Source organism: Terrapene carolina, unplaced genomic scaffold (genome assembly GCF_002925995.2).
Source record: "Terrapene carolina triunguis isolate 2854851 unplaced genomic scaffold, T_m_triunguis-2.0 Scaffold192, whole genome shotgun sequence".
NCBI classification, from domain to species: Eukaryota; Metazoa; Chordata; order Testudines; family Emydidae; genus Terrapene; species Terrapene triunguis.
In genome coordinates, this window is record NW_020664543.1 from 1573645 (window position 1) to 1585921 (window position 12277).

The window sequence follows — 12277 nt, forward strand, 5'->3', positions numbered from 1 at the left end:
ACTCAGCCAGCGGTTAGGGGTCAATTACAGGAGTGGGAGGGTGAGGTTCTGTGGCCTGCAATGTGCGGAGGTTAGACTAGATGATCATGATGGTGCCTTCTGACCTTAAGGTCTATGAGTCTAATTTACAAGGGACTGAACGCTCTGCACATGGCTACACATATGGAAACCATTAAACCAACTCCTGGGAAGAGCAAGCATCCACTCAAGTCCTCACTGGACTCAGCTGCGCTGCTCTAAGGACTAGATTTTCAGAAGGGCTCGGAACCCAGCAGCCCCCACTTTTTAAAAATCAGGCCCCAAAAGCATTGGGTCTCCTGCAGCATGTTATCAGAAGTGGCCAGGACCGTTTCCTCTTCCATATCCTCCTTGCACCAGCACAGGGCCAGAGCAACGCCTGGTGTAGAACAGCAGCTCCCCGCTTTCTTTCCAGTTTTAGAAGCAGGCTGCTTCTCTGGTTTCTCTCTTTCTTCAGAGCACAACAAAGTATGTTCCCTGCTGGGGTCAGAAAGGCAGATCTGCGGAGCGCCTCTCTCTGCACAGATAGGAAAGGGTCTTTTCACAAACAGGAGACTATCCCAGTATGAGCCAATAAATAATGACTGGTGCCCACAGCCACAGCTAGGACGTAAGTTACTTTGTAAGTACTTTGTACCACTAATGCTGCACCACTGTAGTGACAACGCAGGAACCAAGGCCACTGCCGCAGAGAGCTTCCCAATTTATGCCAGAGTGAAATTCTACAACGGCATCCAAGCAGCTCTGCAACACGCAGCAATAGTAGCATCCGAGCAGGCCACCTGGATGCAAACAGCCTAAACAACATGTCGCCAAAGCTAACTTGCATTCTGGCGGCTGATGCAAACACATTCATGCGCGTGAGTTACAAACCAACAGCAATGGTCAGACAGGCACTCACAGAGCAGGCCCAGGGAAAGCAAGACGCCGTTTCCATAAGCCCCAGCTATCGGGACAGACCGGAACTCAGCGTCCTACGAAGTAGGTGCTCTCGGTACGGGAATGGGACTCCACAAACGAAACTTTGTTACGGCAGCGTGTTTCTCTATGACTTACCGCTAACCAAATGTACTAGCCAGCCCCTTCCCCTGCTCCCGATGAACATCAAGCAATCAGACAGCTAGGTCACTGGCTGGGGTGCCCGTTTCTCCCACAATACTGCACCTGCTCAGCTCCAGGCAGAGTGTGCACCCCCAGGCAGTTCTCAAGTGTCCCACCTAAGGCCCATCCTCTGAGCAGCTCCTCAATGAATGCCCTGGATTACTCAGCGCCCATGTGAGCAGGGCTACTGGGACAGGAGTCCCCGTCCGTTTGCTAAGCAGCCTCTCCCCTCACCAGCTCCCACAAACAGGACTAGGCTTGGAGATGGGGCAGGAGGAAGACAGAGGGAGCGGCGAGGAGCTGACAGTAGAACGGGAGCTGGAGTGCAAGGCCTTGCAGGCCACACTATGGAGCTTCACCCTGATGCAGAAGGTGAGAAGTCGGCTGATGGATTGGTGACAGGACTGGACAGTCATAGCAGTGGGTGAGAGAGTCGAGTCTCATGGACACACTTCAGACTGAACGAAGAAGGCAAGGCAAGCGTCTCCAAAGCCCAAGCAGGAGGTTTCAATAGTCAAGGCAGGAGATGATGGGGGTCGGGACAAGGATTTGGCGGCTGACATGGACATTAACATGAAGCAAGGAAACCAGCATGCCATTCACTACACAAGGGGGTAAGCAGCAGCATTAGGGAAGTGCCAGCTGAGCATGGTGCATCAATTTTGCATTGAATTTACAAAGACAACAAGGCAGTATAATAGCTCTGCTGGGAGAAGAGGAAAGAGGGAATTTCTCTCTTCCACCCCCACCCCCTGCATTCGCCAGGACCTGAACGCTGCATTTTAAGTTCTCTCTTTTCTTGGCTATAAATAATTATTTTAGAGTGGGAGAGAAATTCTGCCATCCCAATCTCTCAAAACACAACATTAGAATATCCCAGTCCATGATCTTTAAAAAAAGAAAAGCTCTCTGAACTGCAGCTTTCCTCCACACAAGAGCACAAACAGGATTTACGACTGAGTTAGACTAGGGAAGCTCCAAATGGAGATGTTTTAATTCTTAATGCTAACAGCTGCACTTAAGGCAAGACAGGCATGGATGCCATGCCTGGGAGTAACCATGGCAACTTCACGGAAGTTAAATAAAAACTTCTTTTTAAAAAAAAAGAAAGCGAGGTCCCTGAATCACGCTTTATCAGCCACGCTGCTCCACAGATCGAGAGACAGCTAGCTCAGGACCCCTAATTACCTTTGCAATTAGGCAGATTAAATATAGTTAGACCCCTCTTAATACACGGCCATACGCATATTCTATAAAATGCCTTCCACACACAGACAGACACAGAGTTAGTTCAGGCAAGCCCTCGAATTTAATGACTCCACACTAAGGGTAGATCTACACAGGGTGTTTAGAACCTTGTGCATTTGGAGGCCAAGATCCATTGCTCTTAATGGCATGTGTCCACCATCCATATGGGCACCCACAGATACACAGAGCACTGCAATTCTGCTGCCTGTAGGCCAAACCATAGCTAGGACATTACAACTGCGACATCACAGCTGTGCGAGGTCATCTTTTTAAAGAGCAGAAACCCCTGGAACATTTAACAGTGTCTCAGCCAATAAGACAGCAGTTAATTAAATGACCACGGTGCACTGATTGGGGAAGTTATCTTGATGTCACACCACTATTACTCAACAAGCAATTCCACCACTGTCCTGAAATCAAACCATATGCTGTTAAAGACACCCAGACTTTTTTCCTTCAGAGATCAAGCTCTCAAACAAACCAATAACTGGTAGGAGAGCAAAGACATTCCCAGTCTGTGAATGGGGAGGACACTTGCTCTCCTTTGGAAAGCACTTTGAGATCTTGACTGAACAGCATTCTAGGAGCGGAGTAGCAGCATCATTTGAAATCAGAATTGTATAAAGTTCAATTAAAATGTGCAATGTAGATCAAGTATAAAAACAAAGCCACAGGAAGTCTATAAATAAACCTGCACATATTTCAGGGCACTGACAGCATCACCAATCCCTTTGTTCCCTCCTGGTAGGCTGTTACCTGTATAGCACTGCGCAGATATACATGCACAATCAGAACTGATGTCCCGGGCTCATTCCTGGAGGATGCTGTATAAACACAAGACACTGATGTTTCAACAAAATTCTTCTGTGCTTCCCACTCACCTTCCCACCTACTTTTCTGTACAGTTCCAACCCTGGGAGGAGTGAGATGGGAAGGGCCCCAAAATAAATAAGTTGAGTGCATTAGAATTTCTGTAAATTAAACTTGCATGAATTTCAAACAGAGCATGATCAGTGCCTTTAAAGCAGCCCTGCTCAGACCTTTAAGTGAAGGGGACTGATTTATTCTGACTATTGCTGCCTCTTAGAGACATTGCTCTCTTCCAACCGTGCAGCACTTTAATTGTCCATCAGTGGAGCAGGAAAGAGTTGTAAATCTTTGTTCCATGTTCCTTGGAGCTAAACACCGCTTGACCTCCACTTGCCAATCCCATTCACGTGCGCCCATGCTTGACGGGGGGAGGAAAGGCCCCTGGCAGACAGATCACTAGTCTCTCCCAACCCCTGGGTCATTGCAGAGAAGTGCCGCACAGACAAGATTTATCAGTGCAGCTGGGAAAAGGGGTGGCCGAGAGCCGCAGTGTTGTAGGAGCTGCTGCACAATCTGGGCTATCACACCTTCCCTCACAGTCCGGCCACTCTGTATCAGGGAAATTCTAGTGGGGGGAAGAAGCCTGGTGGAATTTTCTACACACACAGCTCACACGATAACCCGACTAACTAGGCCTTGTCTGCCCTGGGGATCTGTCAAGCAGCAGTGCATCCCCCTAGCACAGAGCGGAAAAGGCACTGTTTGCACTGATGGAGTTAACTCTCGTTTCAAACAAATCATGGCCTAGAGCAGCACAGCCTGTATTGGCAGGGCTACCCCAAGGGCTGGCCACAGGTGCTCTATCAGATCTGTGGTGTGAATAAATGAACCCTTGCTACAGAGACTGGACTTCAGATGGTGCATGACTGATCTGAGACAGGGAACTGGGAAGCCAAGACAATAGTTATCTAAGGTTGTGGTACAGCACCTCCCACCAAAACATCTAGAACCCTGCCCATTAGGCACAGCTCCAGGCAGACGCTCATCCACCCTCAAACACAGGGGCTAGAACCAGGGGTGCTGCTGCACCCCCGAGCTTGAAGTGGTTCCATCATATACAGGGTCTACAGTTTGGGTCAATGGCACTCAGCCCCCCCACTGTACACACATTGTTCCAGCCCCCCACTCTCAAACATGTTTTTTGAAATAAGTGTTTTCTGTAATGTGTCTATGTCAGCACATGTTATTACTTCAGATAAAAAAAGCCCTTTTTCTTAAAACTAGAGTGTGCCGATAATTACTACTTGGAACCAGTTTGGATTGGGCCCAGCCAAATCCAGTCTTGGCAAGTTTCAGCAAAAGCAAAGGGAGCGTATTTAAAGTTAGCCAGCCCTTCCATGTGATTCAACTTGTGTAACGTCAGTCTGGTCTCCAGCCCCAGTCCTGCAAGGAACTCCACCCGGACAGACCCCCGCATCCTTGCAGGGCCCTGTGGGGTCCCCCACGCAGAATTAATTACAGGATCAGGACATACTTTCCTGTATGGTGCCTATCATCATGGTATCTCAGTCCTTCTCTTCCTCTCACACACACACCTGCCACCTCCTCCAAGCCAAAGTAGCTGCGGGAGCATCAGGGTCTGAATACCACTACCCGTGTGGGTTTTATAAGTATATGCGAGATGGATTCCCCTGCACGATCTTCAACTGAAACCAAACAAGCTGCTGCTGAGTGCTGAAAGCGTTCTAGCACAACTAGATGGATGCATGCCCTGCAGCAGTCATGGATCTCCTACCAGTAAGCTCATGGAAACAATAGTGGCTTCTGTTTCCAAGCAGCGGAGCTGTTGCACCCAAGTGGCAAATAGCAATTAAGGAAAAAATCCAAAGAGAAAATAAAAAGCACACCTTGCTCAGGAACATTCCTGCTCACCTCTGTGCTGAAGGGGCTGGCAAGCCAGCCAAGCTATTCCTTTCCTCCGGCCAGCCTGGTTTCCAGATTGGTTGTGGCTAGCAGGCTGCTAGCAGTTCCCCGGAGCAGGGAGTGGTGGTGGTGTTACATCACGTGGTGCTACATGGACCTAGCAGAGTAGCCTGCAAAGGGGATTTATAAATACAGAAGTGCCCTGCCCACAACGGCCAAAGTGGCCCAGCGAGAGTGCTGCAAGGAAAACCCAGCTGAAAGGCAGCTCTTGCCAACAGGGTCTCAGCATCCACATGGGTATTTTGGGGACAGGAGTCATGACTGAAGAGGAGTTTTTAAACCTACATCTTTCAACTTATTTGCTAATTCTCCCTCCTGACACCACACCGGTGGTTCCGCATTGGGGGGAGGGGCAGAAGGTATGCAACAAAGCAAAGAGGGCCAACAGCTACAGGGAAAGAATAGGAACTAGCAGACTCCTGGCTTTGAAGGCGACTCCCCTTTGGTTTTGGTTTTTTATGTTGGATTAAGAACAGATGAACGGGGGGGGGGGCTTCCCTCCCTTCTGATCGTTTGACACATTCGAAATTCAGGTCCTGTCCAGCCTGGAAAACACTACTGAAATGGTGACATGACAGGCGTTGAGCGTGGTAAGATTTTTCGTCAGACAATTTAAAACTTTGTTTTTGTTAAACCAAATTTAACTCCAGTGACCAACAATCGTCTCAGAGAAGGAAAATCTTTGTTACAGATTCAACCTCAGCCCCTTCTATTAGGGTGCAAGTGCCAAGAATACACACCCCCACAAAAAAATCATCCTGCAAAGTCAATGGACACCACTTATGACATGCCCGCTATTTCAAACGGTACGAAACAAGGGGAAGGGGGAACTATAAAGGCTGGTAGCACTGGCCTGACACGCGACACCCTACTAGCCGGCGGAGATCCTGCAGGAAAAGGCTCTGCTGACTCTCTGAGGCAGGTGGCTCATTACCCCACTCAGAGATAAGGGAGGGAGGCATTCTCTGGAGAAGCAAGGATCTCGAGTGTGGGCTGAGCAGTTCCCAGGGTGAAGAACCTAGAGCCAGCCAAGCCACCAAAGGAGGTCTGAGCTGATTAATATTCCCAAAACCCCAGGAAGGGGATGGGTCGCTATGGACTGTGAATGAGTGTGGGAGGGCGTAACAGCTCAGACGCTCTTAAAAGAAACAAAAAACCCACACACTCTTCATGTTCTTTTCTCCATCTCAAAGAAGCTCATGCCCATTTTAAAAAAATCCTCTACAGGTCACCTTTAGCTGAGATACTGACTCACTCTGCAACCTTAGGGAAGTCCCGAAGTTGCTAGTACTTAGTTACCCCAGCTGGAAAAAGTGGTTACCAACAAATCCAACCCACAAGACCTCACTGAGACACGGACAAGACATCAGAGTGGGGCCTACGCTAGTATCTGGGGAAATTAAAGCATACCGAGAGGCGCACTGGGTGTACTTTTACGAGACAGGCTTCCCAACAACAACAATCCCCTTTGAGTACATTAAAGAGAGTTGGGAATTGTAGCCAAATAGAGATTCTTGCAAAATGTTCTGTTTCCAGTTCATAACCGGATGTTCTTCCCTGAACTAGTGGAAAAACCAGACTCTTCCTGAAGGTGAATAGACTTATTTGTGCCTTTTCACCAGCCTGTCTCCTCTCCACATCCTGGAGTTTTCAAGGCTCCTTTCTGTGGGTCAGAAGGGGTGGAGGCGAGGACACAGCCCACAGCCATCTCCAGAAATGTTAACAGGAAGGACTACGAGGCCTTGGCTGGAGTTCCTCCAGCTACAGGCAAAGTTGACCTCTATTGTTCTTCATACACACCCCACCTTTGTACAGTGCTTTGTGATACTCAGATGAAAGGTGCAAAGTACAAAGTATCATCATTAACATAGTCCTCTCCCAAACACTTAACATTACACTAGGATACTCCTGGTCCCTCGAATCTCTACAGCCCCAAGCTCCTTTCGCCCACACTGCACATATGTCTCACCACACCAACACTTTATGCAATAGGTGGGCATCTCCTTTTGTGTGACAACTTCAGTCCATCATTTTCTTACTCGCTTTCCATGGTTATCTAAAGAGAAATTATTTGCTGTAAACTCACCCCATGACATGCTAAATAAAAACAAACAAACTAAAGAACTTCCTTCATGTTTTGTATTATCTCAAATAACCTTCAAAAGCATTTAACTGCCATCAGCTGACGCATCTGAAAAACTGTGATGACAAACTAATTTAGCAAATGCATGCACTTAAAACTCTTTATTTATATAATGAATGAGTAAATATGCCCCATACTGGATGAGGTACATCATGGTAAATGTCTTAAATGAGGACACTTATCCGTGTGCCACCAGATGCAGCAATCCTGTCCTGATCCCAAAATCGTCTCTGTGCAGGAGGACCCTGACACCCACACGGAGTCCAGGGGTGGTGTGTCTGTGCCAATCCAATCAGGGGCTTAGTTCTCATGCCCCCATGCAAGCACCAAGCTAGCGAACACCCTGGGCACCCACACCTAGCACACAATGGCAAACCCATTAAACTGCTCCGTCCGGAAACTTCCTCTAACGGGAAGACAGGAGACCTAGTCGACAGGATGAGGAAGAAAAGCTATTATGAGATATATTGGGGGGAGAAAGTATAAACAAAAGAGGTGGCCGTGATGGCAGCCTGGAGAGGATGTTTCAGAGAAGCTGCAAACACTATGTTTGTTCTGCCTGAATATCCTACAAGCCTGTGACATAAATGTGATGCTTGAGGCTGAGGTATCATGGTGAGGCTTGGTCTAGACTTACGTCAGTATCATTACATTGCTCAGAGGCATAGAAAATCCACACTCCTGAGGGACACAGTTATACCGACCTAACCACTGGTATAAATAGCGGTACGTCAGCGGGAGAGCTACTGCCTCTCAGGGAAGTGGAGTATGTACGTTGACGGGAGAAGCCCTCCCATCGGTGCAGGTAGCATCTTCACTGCAGTCACTGAAGTGTCGACAAGCCCTGAGAAGTACATGCAAAAGAGAGAGAGTTTTTTAAAAGGGAAAAAAAAAGGGGGGAGGGGGGAGTGGAGAATTGTGACTAGTCAAAGAGCTAAGATGCAAACAGGCAGCATGTTTACAGAGCCGAGCTCCTTGTGAAGGAACAGGTCCAAGAGAGATCTAAGGAAACTGGGTTTCCAAGAGTGGGGGACCTCATGGAAAAAGCTTTACCGTGCCCACCAGCCCTATTTCTAGAACTCGTTCGCCAAACCCAGGACTGTCAGTTTCCTTCTTGTCTTTACAGTGCGGGGGGGGGGGGGGGGGCGGAGACAGCCTTGCAGCATACCTGTAGGAAAGGTAGTCCCCATGAAGGGACAGGAGACCTTTTGTTTCAACTACAATTGCTTTGCTCTAGCCTAAACCCCCTTCCCCCCCAGGTGGGGTGAGGGGTTCCTCTCCAGCATGTGCCTATTATCTCCTCAAATCCCAACATTTTAGAAGGGAAGTTTTTGTCCCCTATCCTGCGGATCCCTAAATTAATACATACAAGACGCATGTATTAGCCCCCCCCAGCCCAGGATCACGGAAGGCTGTCCTGCCACTAGCAGCCCGCTGCACTGCGCGTTGTTCTTCTGAATTAGTTACTATCAGACTTTACCCACCTGCAGACTCATGAAACCTGTTTCGGATGCTTTGAGATTAATGGCACTGCTGATACAGAGCTATAGGTCCTGTTGGCCCACTGTGACCCCATCCCACAGCAACCATCTATCCCTAGCCCTGCAAGGACATGCTGGAACCCTGCAGCAGTCTTCCCGTGCCTTTTTCTACCAAGGTTTCTGCTTTTGCTTCTACTTCCCAAGGAGGAGAGTTTATTTTAAACAGACTATGAATCATTTTAGGTGGGGGGGAAATCAGCTCTGTATTTTCTCTGAATCGCATAAAAACAAAGCCCTTTGCTACTGAGAATGAGCTCCCAGCAACCAGCAGAACCTTCTGGCCGGCCTGCCAGCCCCACACGCTTTGCAAACAATTCCTAACCCTACAAAAATCATGAACCTCGGGCATTTTCTGTATTTCTATTATACAGAACAATAGCCTCCATTTTTTGCTTTGAGTGGTTTAATCATGTCTCAACCATTTCATCTTAAAACCAGAAAGCTCTTTGGGGAAGGGACTGTCTTAATCTGTGTTTGTACAGCACACAGTACTGAGACCGCAAGACTGACTGGGACCTCTGGGCACAATTGTAATACAAATAATAATACACCTTCAATATGATGTAAAATAAATCGCAACCCCCAGGGCATCTGAGGAAATGCCATCCTGAATTTACAGAGAGCAGAGAAAAAGAACAGGGCATTCCTTAAGTGTTCGGAGCTTCCCAAAATATACAGCCACCTACAATTACTCCTTGGCTTGTCTTACCCCATTCCACCCCCACCGAGAGCCTTTTATCCCGCATTCCCCAGCGAGAGACCACAACCATATCAATGATGGGGAGACAAAACAAAGCAGCAGGAAATCACTCCTGCCCAAGGCCAGGTTTTCACAGAGGCAGTAAGTGAGTTCCAAACCTTTATGAAAAGCGACTCAAAATAGTCAATGTCAGTAATGTCATGCTTACTGGAGCGAGAAGCAGAGAAATCCCTGCCCCTGCCCCACACACACTAATGAAGTCTCTTCAGCTCTTCCCAAGGCAGGAGTTGTGCTTCACTAGCAACCTCTGGATGCCCCAACATGGTGGGGGCTGGGGTGAGGGGCACTTCACCCCTTTCCCTTCCACCTGAACAGCTGCATTATCTTACGCACCCTCCGCTCCCAGCTGTTCCCTGGATAAAATGCTGCCTCATGGCTTGGCAAGCATCTTTCACCATCAGCACAGAGCACCACGCTGAACAGGAGGGGTTCTCTTCTTTCTAATGCACTTCACCACTTCAAGCACATTTCTTTACTTCAAATGCCTACATTCAAAGGTTTGGATGAAACACCACACATTCTCTAGTTTGGTATTGTAAATATCTATAGAAACTGACCCACTGGCATACAAGTGGTTAAATAAGTGCACCATATTTTTACATCTGCAGCATACATAAAACAGGTGAATAAAAAGGCATCCTCTTTTGCCCAAAAGCAACGTTTCAGATTAACGCTGCCGCATGCCAAGCCTTGCTTAGAATGAAATTCCTAGAGACAGAAGCATGCTTCCAGTAAACAAGAAAAACCAAGGAAGCTGCACAAGCTTGGATTTATTTGCACCCCCATGAAACTGTAGAAACTGTAACAGCTTCTATTCCAAACCATATTCCTCTCCCTTACCAGCTTCACCCACTTATCAGAGGTATGCAGGACAGAAGGAGGTAGGGGTTCTCAGGCACCCTCCCCACCCACTTTTTCTTCCTCTTTAATCAGTCTGCACTTCATGCAACCTTTTCTTTACAATTTACATTCACCTGGAGGGTCTGATTTCAATTAATGTAATATTCCTGTTAACAACAGTGCCTAATTAAGACATCCGTTAAGAATCCATAATGTAAACTTAATGAGGAGTTCTGCTGGAATTTTTTTGTGAACAAATAAAATGCTGCAGATTTGAACTTTAAAAAACAATTATTAATAGGTATATTCAAGTAATTAATTGACTGGGACTTATGAAAAAGCCTACCTAGTATCATCACTCCCTGCCCCTGGTAGAACTTCTCAACTGCAACTCCACTGCTTGAAGAAATAATTGGGAACAATCCTCAAGAGTGCTATAGATTTTTATGAGATTTATTTGTGAAGTCATCTACTCCTGGTCCCAACCCAAAGCTCCTCTCTCATGAGCTGCTAGACTACAGTTTATGGCAGGTTTAACTAGCACGCACTCTTCGAGTTCAGCTACCCAGGGCTCCTCCAACTAGGAGATTTTTAAACCATCTTCTTAAACCCATTCTCCTCCATCCCACCCACACAGAGATATTACATCTTACAAACCAGGAAGACAGCAAACACTACATATCAAATCTAAGAAAGAAAGAAGATACAAATTCACACAATACAGTAATCTTCCACCACAGCTAGTATTTGGCTCTGCAGCTGGGCTTGCTAAAGTTATCACCTATTTCCCCTGAAGCTACTTTGCTCCAGACTGCCTTTGTAATGATTTCCAAGGGAAACACTCATTGTGTGCTTCCTGCGGAGGTACAATAATGTGTGTGATAACAGTGGGGGTCTGGCGCTGGAGGCACAACCCCCTTCCGAAGCAGTACAGCCTGGGATAGTATTGCAGGGCCACCGAGGGAACTTTGCTCTGTATTGTTATTCTGCACAGCAACCCAACTTCTCCCTGAAGGCTGCAGGAGAAACAGTAAAAAGGGCTTTGCACTGCACTCCCCCATTACAGCCTGTAACCTCCCAATGTCAACAACAAAAACGGGGAAGGGAGGAGGGGATCCACTGATCCATCCTACCAAAAGCTTCCTTAGTGACCCTTTAGGAACAGAAAGTTCAGCCACTCATCAATCATCTTAGGAAGCAGAATCCCCTACATCCCAGTGCAGCTACTCTGACCCCGTCCCACCTGAACTCCACTGCCCAGGGAGGGCCTGACAGTTTCCTGGAGCAGGATTTTTAACAAGTATTTCACCTGAATGCATTTCAGAAACTCGTGGACAGGATATCACTGGCACCCTTAACTCCACCTGCATCCCCAGCACTTTCAGAGCAGTACACACCTGGCACCTCGCTCCCCACCCCAGCGATTTATAACCGCATGCCAGGCATCACCCCTGGGGAGAGACTTCACTCTCTCCACTTGCCCAAGGCATCCATCATTCACTTCTGGAGTGGGACCCCTTCTTCTCCTGCCCCCAACTAACAAGCAGGCAGGGTACCCACACACACAGAGTTACAGTAGCAAGGCAGAGGAAGCAAGACTTGCTCCCTATATCCCACCTCAGCATCCCGGTTACCACCCACCTACGTACACTATTATTAGGGGGAACACCATGGTGGGGGGAGCGCCTGAGTAGCTATGTGCCCCCTCCCCCCCCGCAGTGTCTCCAGTGAACCATTTCCAGAGCCTGGCTTCACAGTCTGCTCCCACTCATCTGAGGGTGACTGGCATCCCCTCCCACCCCGCCCAGCATCCCCTCCAACCACCCCCGCTGG

The 12277-nt window shown here is 47.9% G+C and overlaps 1 protein-coding gene across 1 annotated transcript in view; it reads left to right on the plus strand.

Moving 5' to 3' along the window:
• The first annotated feature begins 1383 nt into the window (after positions 1-1383).
• ENPP7 (ectonucleotide pyrophosphatase/phosphodiesterase 7) overlaps positions 1384-12277 on the plus strand; it is an 81590-nt gene continuing 70696 nt past the window's right edge. The window contains exon 1 of the mRNA XM_024205960.3: positions 1384-1514. Coding sequence (XP_024061728.3) covers positions 1384-1514 — 131 coding nt within the window. The remainder of the gene's footprint in view (positions 1515-12277) is intronic.